The 20,552-nt window shown below is 43.7% G+C and overlaps 1 protein-coding gene across 1 annotated transcript in view; it reads left to right on the top strand.

Moving 5' to 3' along the window:
- FAM171A1 (family with sequence similarity 171 member A1) overlaps positions 1–18,723 on the top strand; it is a 300,197-nt gene extending 281,474 nt beyond the window's left edge. Inside the window, exons 7-8 of the mRNA XM_086941817.1 lie at positions 4,553–4,667; positions 16,475–18,723. Of these exons, the coding sequence (XP_086797943.1) occupies positions 4,553–4,667; positions 16,475–18,086 (1,727 nt within the window). The 3' untranslated portion in view covers positions 18,087–18,723. The remainder of the gene's footprint in view (positions 1–4,552; positions 4,668–16,474) is intronic.
- The last annotated feature ends 1,829 nt before the right edge of the window (positions 18,724–20,552 follow it).

The raw sequence follows: 20,552 nt of genomic DNA, 5'->3' as shown, positions 1-20,552 counted from the left end.
CAGGCCAATGGATTGTCATGACCACCGAGTTGAATTTCAAAGTGTCTCAGTAGAGAAGTTAAAATAGTAATTGGAAGGTGGGACCTTGAGGTCATAGTTCATGCAGGGTTCTAATTTTGTTTCTTTCCATTGCTTGAGCCGGAGACATTGTACACCTTGCATCTTTTCTATCTTGACTCCCTTAATAAAAATTACTGTAAAGTAATTGACGAAATGGTATCAACTGTGCCTAGGGTTCCAGCTTCACAAATGAGATTAGGAACGTCACTTATGGAAGAAGGCCCCCCAGGTTTAGACTAAGTAGAACTTAACCTCTAGAAATCGCTGTCTGTTTTTCTTTGTTAAACCGGAGATGCTTCCTTAAGTGGTGATATGAAAGACGCATGTATGGCTAAACAACGCGTGCCTTTACAACGTAGCCTGATCAGCGGATGCAACTGAACAACCAATTCCTTACCACGCATGCCTTCACCACGCAATTTCTTGGTAAATGCATTATTGGCAAAGGGATGAGTGGTAAAGGTCACACCCCAGCCTGTCTGCCCTAAGCCCTTAAACCCTGGTCCCTTCCCTATACACAACTCGTCCCCTCCCCCGAAACCCTAAAAACTACCCAACCCCTAAAACCAACCACCGGCCCCTAGCCCTAAAACCCATCCCTATAAACAATCCTACCCCCAGCGCTAAAAATGACCTCATCCCTAAAACTGCTCCACCCCCCCGCCCCCCACTCTGAGCCCTAAAACCCAGCCTCCTGCCATATCAACAGCCCGACCCCATAAACTACTCCAACCCCTACAACCGCTTCCAACCCCTACAACTACCTCCCCAAACCTGGCACCAGCCCCTCTTACCTGTCTGTGTCGAGCTTCCTGTTCTTGCCCATCTGGACATGTAAACCGCGTACTGCCTCATCCACGCATATGCGTGATTGAGGCATATGCGTGGTTAAGGCAAGCGTGATTGAGCTCCGGGGAAACTGCACGAGTGGCTCTACTCGCGTTGTAAGGGCTGTTTCCCTCTTAAAGTCTAGTGAGTGTTCGCTCTCACAAAAGGCTACTTCATATTAAGCATAGCAAGAAAACTGGAAACATTGGGGATTAATACAATCTGCCACAGAGGTCTTGTATACGTAGAGTGTGGGACTCTGGGAAGACACCTGCAGTAACCGTCACAGCAGCTCCCAAAACTTCAAACAAAGTGGAAGCCCGGCTGCCTGCTCCTGGTCAGTAGCAAAGGAGGTCCTCACACCGGACATTTCTTCAGCATGAACAGAGTAGTCTTGTGAGCAACTGTATCAAAGGCTAGCGTGAGGCTGCGGAGAAATGGAGTGGCCTGGGAAGCACTGCAAACAATCAGAATTCAGTTCTGTAATTTGGTAGGAAAGGTCTAGCAAATCGTGAGTTTCAACAAAAGAAGAAAGTCTAGAATTAACTACTGATTCCAGTATCTTGGTGGGAAGTGGCAGAAGAGTCTTTACGTAAGCCAGAAGTGACGAGGCCGCTCCAGATTTCTTCTGAAGGGTCGTGATGATGGACGTTTTACAGCCACATGAACTATTTTCATTGGAGGTGCATCTGAAGGGGGTCTATAGTATTTAGTCGAAGAGTTCGAAGACCCTGAAGGCTGGTTGGGTGCGGTAAACACAACTGAGTGTTTCCATTTTAGAGGACAGATGTGCACATAAATTCCAATATAATAGTTCCAGCCACTGCACGGCTGGCAAGCTCGTAAACTATTTTGAAGACTTCCTTTAAATACTTAGTAATTCTGTTCTGCAAGCATTAAAAAGTACTTAGTCACAAAGTGCAGTGCAAGATGTCCTCAGCTTTTTTAGACAACGTTTTGAGCAATTTATAATCGGCATTGTAACAATGGAGTGTTAAGGCACCAACAGTGTCTGTAAACTTTTTCAAAAAGGCAATAGCCTCTCTTGACACTCATGTCAAACATTTCACTGATCTGGACATAGCCTTAAGCCCCTTTTTACCTTCTTTTTGCTTACTGCTGCATTTCTTCCCTGTGATATTACAAGTACCAGATAACCGTCTATTCTTTTACAACAGCTGTCATACCAACTTATTCCACCCTAGGTTTGCTCTTTGTTTTTCTTTTTATTTACTCTGTTCTGTCATACAGTGGCCAAACCTCTGGGCTGCACAACTGTTCACCAAAACAACCCATACTTACACATCTCACTAATTCCTTTGTGTCACCAAGTCCCTTTTTGTCGCATGTGCAGTTCCTCATTTGTTTGCGCCACCCCAGATTTTTTAAATTCTAGCCTACATGCATATGGTATTTATTTCTAATCTTCAGAATGTCAATTTTGATTCATACTCTTATGTGTGAATATGTATTTACAGCCTTGAGATCCCCAGGAAGTGTGTGCCCGAGTGGGAAAAGCGTGTTGGCTTTACTCTGTAGAAGTATATCAAATTCAGAAAAAAAGATTTAAAAAGAAGCTTCATAATATAATCAACAGATTGTCTTCTCTTTTTGTTTCTGGGAATGTATTGAAGAAAATGTAATGCTTATTATAACAAACCAAGGTGGGCCATACTATTTGGTGTGTAGCACCCCAAGGTTTAATACCTTCAGACTTACCATCATGGTTTATGAGCAGTTATTATAAATTCTGTCCTCCACAAAAACATTGCCTGAAATTGACCTTGCTCAACATGGCACAGACGGCACTGAAATAAATATAGCCTTTTTACGCACTCTGTGACTCTGGGGGATAAAGAATATTCTAGCCAACTCTGGTGGGACTTGGAAAGCAAGAGTGCAGAGAAACATATGCAAGAGACTATGACCGAGAGAATCACCACTGGGGGCTGTTGGGCTGGGGAACCTCAGACTCCACAACACAGGGATGTGGCGCCCTAGAACAATGAAACAGTGCAGAATATGGTCAGGTGCGTTCCAATTACAGGAATCTTGGGAAACGAGAACCCAGAAGTGAATGTTTCCACTAGAACCTACATCCGAAACAATACACCAGAGATGAGGACTAGACAATCGATAAACTTGCAAGGGAATGACTGACATAATAACACCTAGGTGGTTTGCAGGGGCGCACAACCTTTTGCTATTATCTGACAATTCAGCAATTGTTTCACGAGTGATGCGGAGCGCTCAAGAACCAAACTCCCATTTTCCCTTATCTTCTCTTTTTTTTCTTATTCCTCTGCTCCCGCAACTGACCTATTGACTTTGAAATGTTTAATCAGGTTTCCCCATCAAAACTTCAATGTACTGTGTCTGGAATATTAATATCTTAATTTCTGTGTGCACGCGATTTTGATGTCTTTATTAAAAATAGAAAGTATTTTTTAATGTTTTACAGACAAATTCTCTTCTCAGTGTGAATATCCAAGCATTACAGGTTCAGGAATAAAGATGTGTTCTTGTATAACATGTGATGCCAATGTTATAGAATTGAATAAAGATATTGTGTGAATTTGTGTAGGGTGTTGGGGAGTATATACTACTGAAGGCTACTCCCTTCCCCCCCACCCCCCCCCCCCCCCAAAATCAAATAAATGTTGCGACCACGTTTCTGTTCCCTCCTCTCCACCATCCTCCCCACAACAACATACTCATCCCATTAATTTAGTGTTTCCGGCAAGTTTGAGTATTTCTTAATACAAATAAAAAAAAATTTAAACAACAATTGCACCTCCTTTTCAATAGTGCTGCGTTCCAGAACTGAACATGAGAAAGTTATATGGGAATTCAATCCCCACCCCTACCCAAACCATGGCCCTGACACTTGGTCAACGTTGCAGCCTATGATGCACTGGACCACTACACTTTACTGAGTTGTTGAGAATATAATTACATGACCCAGAACAATCCGAGGTCAAAAGCTCAATACTATGTGACCATGATATAAGGGGGTACGCTAAATACTGGAAGGGCCACTATGGGAAACCAGAAAAGAGATGGAAATTCGGAAACTCAGCATCTCAAAGAAGCATGGAAGAACATGCCAATCAATTATCAAGGCATCTGATCACTACGCCCAGGATCCTTTCCCCCCCAGACTAAAATATCTAGTTGAAACACCACATTCTAGTCGCTTGCTGTAACTACCTTTAGCCATTAGAAGAACTAAACACCTTCCTCCCACAAAAGACTGAATTGTAACAGCTGGACAAAAGCTAACAAAGGTTTGACGAAGAGCTACAACACCTAAAATGCTACTGAAAACAACCACACAGACAACCCGCTACAAACTTGAGATACACACGGGCACTGCTGGAGGGTGACTTCAGCCACTTCCCCATAAAGAACAACTTCAGAAAGATAACCCGTGCACTTTAAATGACTCCCACACACATCCGTGATTAGGGTAGGTACCAAGCAGTAGATGCCCCAGTGACTGTTTAGCAACTGTACAAAGTGCCAAGTGGGCAAAGTAACTGACGAACAGTGTGATGTGCTGTGGATTTGAAGAGTGAGAAACTGTGCACATGAGCTGCATTCTTTTCTTTTAGGAGGTAACTAAGACCTTTCAGACGCCTTAACTCCTCTTTCCATCTTCTAGGTCCCGTGGTCACCCAGGACATTGCTTCCTACCACACACTGTTTCTTCTGGCAATTCTAGGAGGAATTGCATTCATACTTTTGGTTTTGCTGTGCCTTCTGTTGTACTATTGCAGGTAACGTTTTGCCTATTTTGTTGTTTGATATGAATGACAGACTTCCAAAATTGCATGCTTCTAATTCTCCTTGTGGTATTTAATAGGTTCTTCTTTGAGACAACTTCTTGCCAGACTATTGTTTTTCCACAAATTCGTACTTAATGTATATACGTTGGAGGGGGTTTTGGTCAGTGGGCTTTATCCATTGTTCTGTGAAATTGATTCATTTCCTCTCACAACGGCATGTAACGCGGGCAGTGGGTCAACCAATCATGCTCATTGACGTCCTTCACTTTGAGTGACTGCACAAACCATATGTACTTTGTTCACATCGATCTAAATTCAAACAATTTCTCTTTCTCAATAAAGCTGGATCAAAGTCGGCTTTTTATTTAATGTATTTTATTAACTTTAATACGGGCTACATATTTTGCCAGCATTTCTGGTGCCCAGTTAGAGATTTATTTTCCATCTCCTTTTTAATTTTGTTGTTGTAAAGTGTTTCTGACATTATAACATTTTTATTGGGTGGTAATTCATTTTGTCTCCTTAACAAATAATAATCATTTTAAAAATACATTAACAACTGAAATGCTTGTTTAAAAAAAAAAAAAAAAACCTCAATGGTATTGTGGACATATTAGTGAATGATTTTAAAATTTATATTGCAAGCATACGGAAGTCTCGTTTAATTGCTGGCATGTTTTTCTTTCTTTCTTTCTTTTTTAACTTCCAACCGCAATATAAACTGCTTGCAATAGAAATAACCATGGTACTAGCATGTCAAGGATAGACCTACTGACTGGGCCAATGCTTGATTTTAACTTTCTAACTATTTTTTAACTTACTCATGATGATGTTAAACTAGGTTTGCACATTGAAAAAAGCAATTGGGAGCCACGTATTATCAAATTAGTAGTGTTATTGCTCAGCAATCAAACTCGAGGTCCCACTTACCAGGTGGACAGGAGTGCCGCTCAGTGTTGCATCATCATGCTTTTCCATACACACAGGCAAATACACCATTCCTGGAAGGTATTACACTCCTTAGAAGTGGTATTAGAAAATTGGAATATGGAAAGACCCACTAAGATGTGGAGTAGTCACCTCAACTCGTCCCCAAATATTCTGATTGGCAGTGGCGCTATGTTGAGATATTGAGTGTTAATCAAATGGAGTGTGGAAATTGAAAATCACTGCATAAACCATAATGGAGTGACTCTGTAACCTTTTGTCATTTCATCTATTTTGAATGATTTCTTGGTATTGGAGGTATCCACTTTGAATTTTTTTTAGGAAAAAAAGCACTTTACTTGTAGTCATTGTTTCTTGAATGTCGAAATGTGATTGATTGAAAGTGTGAAAACTGAAATTGGAAGCTTATTTCGTAGTCGGCGACCTTGCCTCCCAGGAGAACCATATTACATCTTTAATGTTGCAGAAGAGCATCCTATCTAGAGTAGGACCTCCGACTGTCTTTATCAAGAAATCACCATAATTTATCAATAAATATAATATAATGTATTTCCATGCACATACATAATCATAATTAAAAATTACTGTCTCCTAAATATTTTTTGTAGTATTTTAAATACCTCTAAACGTGAGGTTAAAAAAAAAAGTATTACCCATCTTCAGACCACAAAAGTTAGCCTTAGGATCAACCATAAAGGGGTCACCAAATCCAGCTAAAAAACATACAGCGCCAACTTAGAGTGTTTGGAAACAATATAGGACGGTCTCTAGGGCCAGTATTCAATGACCCAGGAGACTTACTGCAACTTTTTTAAAGTGTTCCTAGGGGAGCTGCTGCGCTTACTGCAGCCTCCCAAGCGCTTGAAAAAAAAAAACTTTGGCATGCCCCTGTCCCTTCTAGGGGCACCACGAGGATCTATAAATGTAGGTAAATAGCGCTTGTAGGTCATTATAGGGTGCTCCATGCCAGGAGCAGGGAATATGAAATTAGCATTTTTGGGTTCCCAAAGAGGAAACCCACCAGCTCTTCACTTGCTAGAGAGAGGGAGCTGACAAAACATATTTTTTTTTTTTTTTTTTTTTTTAGTGTGTCGCAACAACTTTAAATCATAGAGGGCTCTGGTTAGAGGCCCAGGTCCCTGCTGGCTCCCCAGCCAGCACCCACCCTGAGTAGTTTTTGTGGGTTCCCCGGTGCTCTGATGCAGAGCCTGCAAACTAAAAGTAGCGTTGTGGTGGTAAAGGAGGGTTGGGTTATGTTAAAGGAATGGTGGTGGTTCACTGTCCTATTCCTAATCACATTTGTCTGCTTCTGTCTATTAATAATTGCAGCTCATATATTTTAAACCAGTATCGTAATGGTTCAATAAATATTGAAAACATCCCTTTGTGTATTTCTTGTATATCTCTGAGTAAGCATGAGTGAATGAGCGAAAGGGGTTCTAGATCTGTTGCCCCCGAGAGCAGAGGACGGCCCGGGACCAGGGTTTGATTCCCGGCGCGGCAGGTTTCTGGACCAGGGTCAGCGGACTCGATAATTCTCTCGCCTCGGTGCCCACTCTGATCAGCGATCACACTCGGCAACTCTGGGCATTAGCTTGCCTCATCTTCACTAACGGCCCCACCAGACCGCCGGGGATGCCTGGTCTCACCCTGGAGATACCCATTAAGGGACCATCTCTCAGGGAAGCCAGGAAGGGTTTCGCAGCGGTCGAAGCGCCTTTGGACCCTCCGGGTAAGTAGTGTGCTATATAAATGCCTATACATATACATACATACATACATAATTCCTTGGAAGGGGGGGGAGTCAGAGTGGTCATGTTCCTAGGTTGCCCAAACCATTTGCTACCTTTACTAAGATTAGAGGTGCTTATGGTGGCACTGTGAGCAAGCAGGTCCATAAATGTAAATGTAAATGTATTTGAGCTTATATAGCGCACAGCTACCCGCAGTGGGTTTCCCGGCGCTTGCTTAGGGAACCCGTCCTGGTATTCCCCTGTGAGATAACCCCGGCAGGGTATCCACAAGGTGAAAGCCAGGCATCCCGCCGCGAGGGGCCGTTGTGGAGATTAAGCAAGCTATTGCCCAGAGTCGCAGAGTGTGAACCCGTGAGTCGAGAAGGCACCGGAGCGAGAATTATCGAGTCCGTGGAATTTTTAGCCCAAGACCCGCTGAGGCAGGGAATTGAACACTGGTCCAGGGCCAATCTCAGCTTCCGGGTCTGCCGCCTCTAACCCCTGAGCCACACTTCTCCACAGGCCAATGTATCCTGAGCGGGTGCGTCGAATCAATCTGGCACCAGCTGTACATTTGTTGTCCAACAAACTAACAGTTCCTACTGAGAAGTAGAAAGTGTGCAACACTCCTGGATCTTGCCTAGAGTATTTGCGGAAGCTGGAGTTCCAATATGCCACTAAATAGACATTTCCTGGGAGATAATCAATTGTGACAGGTGAATTCTTATTGATGGAAGGAATACCAGCAGTCCTTCACTAAGGCTTCTAGAAGTTAGGGCGTGTAACTCCAAAATGGTTTATACACCTTACTGGTAATTGTGTACCAATCCACAGCAGACTGCAAACTTTGCCCTGTTTTGACCAAGAGCTTTCACTAAGTCCGCAAGTAGTCTTGACAAATGGATTCATTGCAACTGTCTGTAGATGTACTGACTGTCAGCCATGTAACTATTTTAGGTGTCTGGCCTTTGTCTGTATTTTTTACCTCTTTCTCCAACTTAGAAGAACCATGCAGTGTGATCCTCTGATTGATTGATCACACTTTGTTTTCTACAGCTTGTCAAAAAAATAGGTGGTTCCATTTTGTTTTTGTTCTTGGGTGGTCTGCAGAGTCTCTCTTTCGCCAGGCTACGTCATCAATCCTAGACCACCTTTTATACCAGTGATGAGACCCTTTGCTCCAACTTATTGTAGAGGCCCTTATGGAATTCTCTCTGGCAGCCCTAATGTTGTTTAGGTCTCGGCCTGCAAAAGACTGCGCACATGCGTAGTCGAGCTGGCGAGACTTAATGAGATATAGGATTGTTCACTAGCGAGGTTAAGCCCCGCCCCTCTTCTATATTGGCTGGCGTCCTAAATGGTGGCCAGCCATTGGAGAAGAGGTCCTAGTGACATTATTCTTTCTCTCTAAGCCCCGTCCTTTTCAGACTGGGTTACTTGACTTCCTGCTGGCGTAAACGGTTTCTTATCTTCTTTATGGGTCCAGATGGCCTGGCGCTTGTTCCTGCTAAGGCTCCTGTTTAACCCCTTCGCTGCGACGGCTATTCCGCCGCAGCGCTAAGGGGGCCGCGTGGCGCGCCCATGCTGGTGACGGAACCGCTCCGTTACCAGCCGCGGTTGCGCTGTGCTCATGACGGAGCGGTTCCGTCACGGCCCCGCCTGCTCAATGGAACGCTCTGCGCAGGCGCGGAATCCGTGCTGCGCAGGCGCGGAATCCGCGCTGCGCAGACGTGCCGAACGGGCCGTGACGGAACCGCTCCATCATCAGCATAGCGCGACCGCGGCTGATGACGGAGCGGTTCCGTCACCAGCAGGGGAGGGGTTAAAGAGGGATTTGTTCTCATTAAGACGGGAATGTTGAGGAAGAACCGCTCTTTAATCACCTTTATATCAAACATTCAACTTCGGCTCTAGAAAGAAAGAAAAAAACACCCCCTGAGTGTGCTTGTTTGTGGGAAAAGTTTACTTCGTTTTAAAACGAGGGGCGTCCATTTTGTTTGCTGTTAGTTTGTTTTAGAGCTCGCCACACCGCGCTTAGTCTTTAAAGATGGTGGCTGCATACCTTTCTTTTGTTCTGCGCAGCACACCCAACTTTGGCTTGTACCTGCACCTTTAAATCCGGACTTCCGTGCTCCAGGGTTGTAACAGGACCTTGTTGTGAGTGCTTCCCTTTGTTTACAGTTCTGAACCGGATTCTCTGCCCCAGTGTTGAGCAAGAGAGGCTGCAAGGGGAGATTTCTGCGCTTTTACTCGTCCCCGACACCCAGGAAGTTAAGTATTAATGTGCCGCGAAGGGTAGAGTGCACCTGGATACAGTAACAGGGAAAGGCTTGTTCAAATCCGGCATTACACGGGAACTGGGTTTCGGTTACAAAACGCTGCCGCCTATCGGGGCTCAGTCTATCGAGCTGTCATTCTAGGAGCTGCGCAAGCTCCTCGGGCGGCTCTAAGCGCTTCTGACATTCACAGCTTCTTTCAGAGAGCAGCGCTAGGCCAGTCAGCGTGTGCCACACGTTCCCTTCGAAGCTGTGCTGCGCTATCTGCCTTATATGATAGTGACTTGATTTTATATAGCGCTTATTGCCACACTTATGCCATTTACAACTGCACAAATAACACATGTTGTTGTTACTCCGCAATGTACTGCACTGGGCATGCCCACCTCTGAAGGCTGTAAGGTTGAGTCTGCCTTGTTGGGGTTTTATCTCACGACTTACCGAAAACCACATTTGCAGTCTGCTTCCTGAGTCATTTTTCTGGACTATCATATCCCAGTGTCATTCTTCTCATTATGTTATTAAACATTCATGAACCATTCATGTTGCAATAGGTTAATAAACATGTTCGAATACTTTTTTTATGTTTTATAAAAAAATCCCACGCCCACTTCCAGATGAATTTTGGCCTATTCAGACAGGCACTCCTCCCATTCCAGCGGCTGATGTGTGGAATCTGGGGGTAGTTTTTGATACCAAGCTGAGCATGGAGAAACATGTAAATAAAACAGTTGGTACTTGTTTCTCCCTCATCAAGGCCGTGCAGAAGATCCTCCCCATGCTGCCTCTATCAGCCAGGGCCCTAGTAGTTAGAAGCGTCCTCTTGAGTCGGCTAGACTACTGTAATGCCCTGCTTCCTGGTGCACCTAGTTTTCTGATCAAGAGACTACAAAGAATTCAAACAATAGCCGCCAAGTTAGCCTTAAAAAGGAGATGGGATGACTCTGCCTCTGCAGCTCTTATCGATCTCCACTGGCTTCCTCTAGCCCAGAGAATCCAGTTCAAAGCTGCATGCATTGTGTTCAAAGTCCTTCATGGACTCGGACCCCAGCCTCTGCATAAAAAATTTGTCTGGTACTCTCCTTCAAGAATACTTCGCTTTTCCACTGCATATCTGGCCTGTACCACCAGAGTACGAACTTCTAGATTTGGTGGCAGAGCTTTCAGCTGAACAGCGGTACAGTTGTGGAGTAACCTCCCATTTAATATCAGAGAAGCAGAGAAGTTTGTACAGTTTAGAAAAAAACTTAAAACCCATCTTTTTCCCTGGGTGTAGTGTTCATCACTAGTGGTGGGCTAACTCTGCGTGTGTATTGGAACTTTTATCTTCAGCGCCAGGATACCCGTGGGGTGATAGAGCGCTTTATACATATTGGATACATTGCATTACATTACATTACATAGACAGATAGGTTACAAGAATGCTAGAAGTATGTATTAGTGATTTTAAATTCATTGTTTACCTTGGAGTACTTGTGTTGCAGGCACACTCATTTCTTCAGTGTTTTATAGTCTTTAGTGCTGTTAACTCATGGTTTCTTGCATGAGGCTTCTGTGTTGCAGTGTGTGTGTGTTTGTGTGGCTCTGTGTGTGTGTGACTCTGTGTGTGTGTGGCTCTGTGTGTGTGTAGCTGTGTGTGTGTGACTGTGTGTATGTGTGATTGGGTGTGACTGTGTGAGTGTGTGTGTGGCTCTGTGTGTGTGGGTGCAACTGCAATAGGTCTCACATTTGCGAGAGAATAAGCTACTGGCATTGTAAATGACTGCCATTTATTCATCTGTTTTCAAATCCAACACATAAATATTTTGTCATGTACAATGGCAATAGCTCTAACTTTTGCAAAGGTGAGACCGTTGCATTGTAAATGATTGTCCTTACTTCCATCCGACTTATCGCTCTAGATTTGTAACCTCTCATAGAGACTCGAAAAACCAACCAGCAAATTTCCCCAAGCTCTGTCCTGTAGAGAACATTCTTGTTCAATAAGATATTAAGTAATAGACAAGGCCAGTTATGTATGGGTTTCTCCTTGTAGCCAGTCTTTCGGCTGTCGTCCTTAGTTTTTTTTCTTGTTCTGAATATTATGTAAGTGTGAGGAAAGTAAGGATCTTCACTGTAGCCACATCGCCGTGTTGAATACTTCATTTCAATGCGCTCTGTCGTCATCTTCGCAACTGTTTTGATTCCTGTGCCTGGCATAAAGGACCTCCGAGGAGCATCTTTCCATCGTGTCTCTGGAACCTCGAGCACACTGTTTGGTAGCGCGTTGCCTAGTGATGGTCTATCACTGGAGGTAAACGGTACCACAACTGAAGAGAAACGACACACGAAGCAGGGGTAGGACAAACGGCGAAGGAGTGGAGACAGATGCCAGCGGGAGAAAGGCAGGAAGAGCAAGAGAAGAGGAATTGAAACCAATGAGGAAAGGAGCGTGCGGAGAAGACAGGCCCGAGACGGAAGACAGAGGACACCCATGAGAGAAGAGAAGCGGACCAGGGAGGAAAGGCTCCAAGGCACACCCACCATCGAGGGCAGAATGCTGGCCTCACTGCACCTCCACTGCTGACGTCATTGAAAATTCAAACCAGCGACATAACAGATTGGTCAAATACGTAGAATCTACCTCTCATACATTTTTTACGTGCATGCGTACACGCAGGCAAGAACAGACAGGTTCGTCATGAGTGACATCCCCGTTATTAAATAAAAAAAGTTATCACCCAGTCATTGTTCACAATTGAACGTGGTATAATATCGCGCACAGACAAAACATCCCCGCCCGCGTTACAAAAGCCATTGGTAAGCAAAATGTAATATAAGTAAAGAGCAAAATGGTATTTCTAAATGTTATAGCCATATGTGGCTTTAATTCAGTGGCATGATCGGGTTATCAAGAGACCACGGGGCCGTTGCTGTGAAGTAAATATTGCAGGAACGTACCCCTCCGCGTGGATTTCTGTTATGGCACAAAGGGGTTCAGAATCCTTCGTTAAAAGCCTGCGGATTTTTTGTCTGTATTTACAAAAAAAATTAAACAGAGATCTTGGTGTGTGTGTGTGTGATAGTGCTGCCATCTAGTGGCGGGTTAGTAGTAGGAACGCACGGATCCAAGGTACATTTTGGTCTTGCCTCAAAGAACACGAACATTCGGTCGACACTAATCTGAAAATATTTGGGCCTGTTTCGGGCATTTGATATATTGTGCGTCAGTCTCTGAGGGGCAGTGGAGCACTTTTACAAAGCTCATTTTCGTTCTACAAGTAGCTCTTAAAAGCGAAGTGCTACACTTCAAACATCGCAGTGAAGCCTGGATAATAGAAACGACGAAGTCACGGGGAGATAGATGTAGGTGACGGGAAACTAAAAAGCATGATGTGCAGATGGCTTAAATAAATGTACAATCCGAAGAAGTAATAATAAAGTATCTTGCCCAAAATAACAGTCTTTTGGTCTTCAGGTGTCATGATCATGAACATAGTAACAACGGTACATACCCATTGAGTAAAAATGCCAAAGTTTAGTTCACCCAGAATTTGACATTTTAAAATAAAGCAACAGAATGCGTTTCGTTGCGTGTGAGATCCGTCACGTACTGTATTTGTAAATACACTTAAGGTGACGTGTGTGTGTATATGTATATATACACACACACGACATTTGACACATGAAGGCATGTTTGCTTTTGGGCTATTCGACAAATGACTTATTTATTTTCCTTCGACTGAGCTGAGCTCTGTGTATTGAAGAGAAGCCGTGTGCCTGGTTTCACTCAGCAGGGCAATGGTGTGATTTCGGACTAGAATGCAGAGAGGATATTAGATAGAATTAAGTTTAACAGCAACAGTGCAGATTGCGCAAAGCAACTTAGCAGGACAGAATGGCTAGGACGCGTCAACCCTTGCGTGACTCAATCACGGAAGAATGTGCAGCATGGTCATCGACTGCAATCTTCTAGGGGTCAGATGGCCTCCTGCAGGTGTTCACTGATCTCTCTTCATATTTTCTAGAAGTATGATGGTGAGGGCTCTACTTGACTTCTTTCTTGACATAATGTATAACCATTAATATATTACACAAGCTGGTAAACGAGATACCCTTCTGTTGAATGCAAACCTGTCCTCTGTTCAGTTGGTCAGTGAAAAGTCTGTCTGCATTTACTCTGAGCATTATTTTACTCTAGTTGGCCTTGCATTGAGGCATCATTGAGTCTGGAACTGTTTTACAAGCAGTCTGGTACTTTTGCATGTTCCTCATCTATACGGTATTAAACTAAATAAGAGGCAAGATCAGAGAGCTTGTCATTCATCCTCCCCCAAACCCAGTATAATTAAGTTTACACCCTTTCCCCATCTTGTTTTTTGGCTTTTTCCATCTACCGAATATGATGTTGCACCTTTCCGTTCAGTCCATTCTCTTCTAGGGTGGCGTCGATATAACCCATTCAGTCTACTATGATCCACAATGCCGGAGGTGCGTCGATTTTAATTTTCTTCGAAGAGTGCCGAATCTTGGGGTCGGGGCCAGGGGGATGACATTCACTGAGGAGAAGTGGTATGCACTGCTTTCAGTGCGCATGTGTGTTCGGCTGGCCATCTCAGGACGCCCCAAACCAACATGCGCACTGAAGGGGTTTCCAACCCGAGCTGCATTGCCGGATTGGAGACAGCAGGCACAGGCTCCCAGTCTCCATGGGAGCGCAATCGAGGTCGCTCAGGCCAATCCGGATGCTGCTCTCATGCTGCTGAGAGCAGTGTCTGGATTGGCCTCAGGGGATTCTATGAGCCTTGCCAAACCAGTTTCCCCAACTGTATGTGTCTCTGAGGTAGCCGCACCACGGGGTGGGCTAGGGACATCTCTACACCCAGAGAGGGGTATCGCCATCTTGGAAGTGGGAAGAATTATGCATCCTGCGATTGCCAGATGCCACGCTCCGCAGGAAGTGGTCACCCAGACCTCCACTCTCAACCAGCTTGGAAGTAGGACTGCACCTGTTGCATTTGGTGGGTAGCAAAGAGCTACCCACCTACTGTGTTCTGCTCAAGAGGAAGTTGTCACCAGAGCCCAGTCAAGCCAAGAGAACTGCCAAAGGCCAGCTGACTGGCCTCCTGTTCACAGCACATGATAATAGCTGAAGAAGCCTTCTAGGGCACGCCCAACGTCTTTAAGCCACTACCTCAACTCTGTGCAAACCCCAAAGATCAAGACCCGATGCACAGAGTTGCACCTGGGTTTGCTTAATACAGGAGTGCTGTTGAAGAGTTACTGAGACCCTCAAAAGGCACGTTATTGACTCGGGAAGGATTAACTTGTGACAGCGACAACAGGCGACCAGTAGTCCAGTGGTAACAGAACTTTTGCTAGACCAGCAAGGACTTTGTGGGGCATCGACTCTGCAGTCAGGAACCCCTCATCTTGTGGGCTGAGGAATCCCTGCTGAAAGACCCCCGCTGACTGCATCGCGTCCACAGCATCTTTGACCCCTTGCATCAGGACTACTCCATAGGAATCCACTGCAACAGGAATGAAGTTCCTGGAACCGTTGAAGGGTTCCTTATTCTGTGAAAGTAACTGTTCTTGAGAACCTTGCTGGCTCCGCACACTAGTTCCCAGCCACTGTTGGTCATCCCAAGTACTTCTAACCAACCACATTTACACTTACCTAAGTTTACTTTGAAAAAGTTTGTGTCCAGTACGCTGATTTTGCCATGGCTTGTTCACAACTGAATGAAATTGCAATAATTAATTATCGCTTGTCAAATCTATATCTCCGGCACCCACAAGTGAATCTTTTTTGTTCTAGTGTCTGAATTCTTATAAAAAATACAACCTATTTTTATCAAGTGGTGTCTGATTTCTTGAGTATCTTGTGGAATTCTTTGTTTAAATGTTTAACACTTGTTCGCCTGTGTAAGCCTTGCTGCTCAGTCCTACAGCTAGCCAGAGTTGAGCTGAGGGTTTTCCAGATGACACCTACTGCACCTAAAGGGGTAGGAAGGTGTATTACATGGTGAAGGCACAAAACGATACCATATAATACATTTCCTCACAATATTCTCATCGGAGGGCTGTGTCCAAAATAGGAGATAATGGGTTCTGTTGCGGGCTTGGATGGGGCATTTTTGAAGGACTGACACTGGTATCCGAGGCTTTTAGTTAGCCTTTATGTGGGGCTTTTTGACAATTTGATAAGGAAGGAACATGCGTCAAGTTTTATTAGGTTGAAGTTGGTGTGATAGAATCTTTGAAAATTTTGGTGGTGAACAGAACTTCAGATAAAAGACTGATAGTCTTATTTTGTTAGCAACTGACAAAGTACCTTTAGCTGATTAATCACTGTGAGAACTGCCAGCCACAGTGTGTATGAAGGGGAGAGTAATTGAAATGCTTTATAAAATGGTGAATCCCCATAGACCCTTGTTTACCCACTTACAATGACAAACCAACTGATTACTTATACCCCCAGTCCTTCTATATTAATGTACTCTCCTCCTCCCATTTAAATTTTCATGGTACCACCTCGCTTAGAGAGTCAATCTTTGCAGCCACTATCTTCGGCCTAGAAAAATAGGGTGACAATAATTGAATTCGTTTTTAATTCACACAACCACATGGTTACCTTTTTAGCATCAGGCATTCCCGTCCTCCCCAACCTCGAAGTGTTGATTTATGACTAAGCAATCTCTTCATCAGTCAATTTCCTAAAATAAATGATCCAATATGTTTTCTTTATATATTCAATGCACTTAGCAAATTTGAGTACCCAATGTTTTCAATTTTCACAAATATGTCTTGCATGACGTCCTGATACAAACTCTGATTGCTCTCCTTGTTTCTGTTATAGGAGGCGGTGTTTGAAGCCACGTCAGAATCATAGGAAACATCAGCTTTCCACTACACTCGACAGTTCCAAAAAGGATCAGGCAACATCCATGTCACACCTTAATTTAATCAGTGCTGTTCATATGGAAATGGTGTCTTCGAGTTGTGAAGCCGATCTGCGCACCCCTATGCTTAAGCCTTCATACAATACCTCCCGCGACTTTAGCTCTAGAGAGGAGTTGCTTTCACATCAAGAGGACAAGTGTAGATTCTCCTTTGATAATGTCACCCCGGGCAGTACTTTAAGAAAAGACTACCATAAGTCCATAGAAATATTTCCTTTGCAGTGCCGAAAAGTGATTGACGCATCTGATGGTTATGAGTCGCACATGAAACAGGACTACAGGAGAAGCTATAATTCTGTAATAAGCCATCATCATTTATTGGAAAAGCAAGATAAAGAAGTGCAGGCATCTGTGAACCATGTTGCAGGAAGCAAGCCAAGTGTTCAGGAACAAATTCACCTCACGCCTTCTGCTCCAGAAAAAGAGCAACTTTTAGACCGCAGACCTACTGAATGTATAATGTCCAGATCAGTTGATCATCTTGAAAGGCCGACATCCTTCCCCAGACCAGGTCAGTTAATTTGCTATAATTCAGTGGATCAAGTCAATGACAGTGTTTACAGGAATGTATTGCCAACACTGGTTATTCCAGCTCATTACATGAAGCTATCGGATCACCCGTATGTCAGCCAGCAGTTGCATGCTCCTGCTGATCAGCAGTATGAAATTGAAAGACTTCAAGCTGAACTTTCTAATTCTCAGGCCCAACTTCTTCCACATGCCCAGCAACAAATTCCACCACCTGGCTTAAGTTCACAAACCATCTCTCAGCAAGATTTACACGATACAGAAGGATTAGAGTGGAGTCCTCAGAATGCCTCAATGTCTGAATCAATGTCCATCCCTGCATCCCTTAATGATGCCGCTCTGGCTCAGATGAATGGCGACATGGGGCTCCTAACTGAGAAAGCACTCATGGAGCTAACGGGTGGTAAACCAATGCCACATCCACGGGCTTGGTTTGTGTCTCTAGATGGGAGGTCAAATGCGCACATTAGACATTCGTATATTGATCTTCAAAGAGCAGGTAAGAACGGTAGTAATGATGCAAGTTTAGATTCCGGAGTGGATATGAATGAACCAAAATCTGTACGAAAAGGAAGAGAGAAAGTATCCTTGTTTCATCATCACCAATCAAAACTTCAGTCCGCATTACAGGCCCACCAGCAAAAAGAGAAGAACATTTCAGACCCCACAACTTATACGCAACTTGTGTATTTGGAGGATATGGACCAGAGTGGTAGTGAGTGCGGAACACCAGTCGTTAGTCCTGAGGAAAATAGCTTACGATCTTTCTTTGATGCAGCTGCAAGACGAAATGGTGGGCAGTTGCCTAGTCTGCAGGAAGAACCTACTAAAAGAACTGCAGACGCCTCACCCGAGCCATTAATGAGCGCCGAACATGAGACTTCAGGCTTGGACGAAAGTACAGATGAGCAGGGAGAGAACAAAAAAAGTCCATGGCAAAAGCGAGAAGAAAGACCCTTGCTGGCGTTCAATATGAAGTGAAATGTTGCAAATTCACTGAACAGCTAAGTATAGAATTGCCAAATATTTTTACTATGGAAGTGCTTTCATGTTTGTGGAGAGCGGCTGCATCTAAAGCGAGAAAATGCAAGAGACATTTAAAAGCATTATCTTGTGAGGCATTGCAGTGGGCTCTTGAAACATCAAGAGAATAAAACAAAACCTCAAAAATGTTTTTCATGACTGTCTACTGTGAGATTGATGGCAATGGCCAGGAGTGTTGAGCCAGTCATTTCTGAATGGCCTCCCCGAGATGCTGAAATTAGTGTTGATAGACAGGTGTTTGACCTTGTTCTCTCACTAACGGGAGGAATGAACTTAGGTCATAGTCCTGAAACCACTTGTATCATGTTTACTGTAACGCTGCATTAAACATAACAATTTGAATTTTGAGCATCTGAAAGGTATACATTATCTCAATGGCTATGCATTGCTGCTTTTACACTAAGTACTTTTTGCTTAGACAATGCTTTTTTAATTTTTACAATTTGGTTGTAAACTTGTTTTTTTTTGTGTTTTATTATAACCTGTTTTTTTCCAGCAAATTGTTTTAATGTATTTCTACAAGAAAGCTGTGAGCAGCTGTTCTTGGTATTAAAACCTTTGTATGAAAACCAAACTGAATGTTGTCTTAATTCTTCTGATATGGTTGCATTCAAGCAAAGTGCCTTTTTTTATATTTACAGCGCAGGCTTTTCCCCTTATTTTTGTGCTTCTTTTTCAGTTCCTGTATATTTTGCCTATGCAACAAGACTCTTTTTGCGCTTACGCATTTCTAAATTTCAGTAGATTATGTACTGTATGCAGTAGAATATTTTGCATGCAACAGCTCCAAAATGAACGCTCTTAATTTCCACTCAAAAATCCCAAGCTTTTAGATTTCTTAGTTATTTATGTAAACAGGCTTATTTGCTCCAGAACTACTCCTACTCTTGCATTTTGGACGGTGGTATTGACAAGTACACTTTAATGTGTTAAATCAGAAAATAAATCTCCTTTACTATCCAAGAAGGCAGGGTGTTGTTTTTACGCAGTCTTTTATTTTCTTTGTGTGAATAAATTATTGTGCAATAATGTTGGCTCTGCAAGTAATAGGAAAATTATTCCTGGAGTAAGGTCACACCCCTGATATACCTCATTGGTTGTTCAAAGCAGGAATAAAACCAACCACCAAAGAAGAAGTCTATAAAATGAGACCATTTGCTTGGATTGTTAAGATAGGTCTAGTCTACTCTCCAAGGGACTATGAAAGATCTGCCTTTGATGTAAAGGGGTTTTAGGTGTACTCTGTTTACTTCCTCGTTCCCTAGAAGGAGTTAACTTTTAGTGTAGGAAGGTAACTAAATGTCAACCAGGATGCATTCTTCCACACACCAAAGCATCAAACACCCAATACTATCTGCAATTTGTAGTGAGTGGAAAAACATTATCTATTAACCTCTTAAGTGCTGCGTCGGGCAGTTGGCCGACGGCAGCACTACCTCCCCAGTGCTGCGCACGTCCATTGGACGTCCATTCAGCACTAGTTCCAATGGACAGCGCAGCACTGGCGAGGGATCTTTGCATCGCATCTAAGGTGTTAATTGTCCAGCAATTTGGCATTCGGTTCTGTGTCTAGGTCTACTAAATGTCGTATCAGTTGTGGTAGCACACTGACTATCCATGTCAAACTGTACGTGGATTACCGGTTGGTTAGCCTCATAGATAAGGCGCAAATATCTCTCCCCAGTGCTGCGCTGTCCATTGGAACTAGTGCTGAATGGACGTCCAATGGTCGTGCGCAGCACTGGGGAGGTAGTGCTGCCGTCGGCCAACGCCCCGACGCAGCACTTAAGGGGTTAAGAAGAAGATGTTCATTTTAGCATCTGACCAAGCAGACCTACTCAACGTTTGCTGATTGGAATTCAGCATCAGTGTGACCAGAAGCACCTCCTTCCATAGAAAATAAAGAACGTCTTGGGGAATAACTAAATCCACAGACCTTAAACGAGTACCACACTGAGTGAGGAGTCAGGCCTCTCTGGATGTGAATATTCTAAGCCCTCTGTCGGTCATTAGCTGCGCAGGTAGGGGTGTGGTGGGTGCCCCAGCACCCCAAAATAGCCATGCTGGATTCAGAAAGTACATTTACATTACATTTACAATGAGCAATAAAGCAGTTTGTGAAATTTATTTTCATGATGTCACCTTTGCTGGGTGTTGAAAGACAGGTCAAAAGTCACGCTATGTCTTCTCATAAAGTGCTTTTTATTATTTTAAAATGCAGATTAACTTTTCCTTCTCTGACATCAAAGTTAGGAGATTTTGTAAAGTGACACTCTTCCTGGGAGTGACGAGAAAGGCTGTTGTTACAGGGATTCTGCTCAGGAACAGAAATATGCTTGCAAACATAGAACATCAGTGTGTAGGGTCACCATACCACATCAGTACCTGTGGACCTGAATCTAA

Source organism: Lissotriton vulgaris, chromosome 10 (genome assembly GCF_964263255.1).
Source record: "Lissotriton vulgaris chromosome 10, aLisVul1.2, whole genome shotgun sequence".
In the NCBI taxonomy this organism is placed as follows: Eukaryota; Metazoa; Chordata; class Amphibia; order Caudata; family Salamandridae; genus Lissotriton; species Lissotriton vulgaris.
Note: the sequence above shows the minus strand (reverse complement) of the source record. Positions and strands in the feature narration are given on the sequence as shown.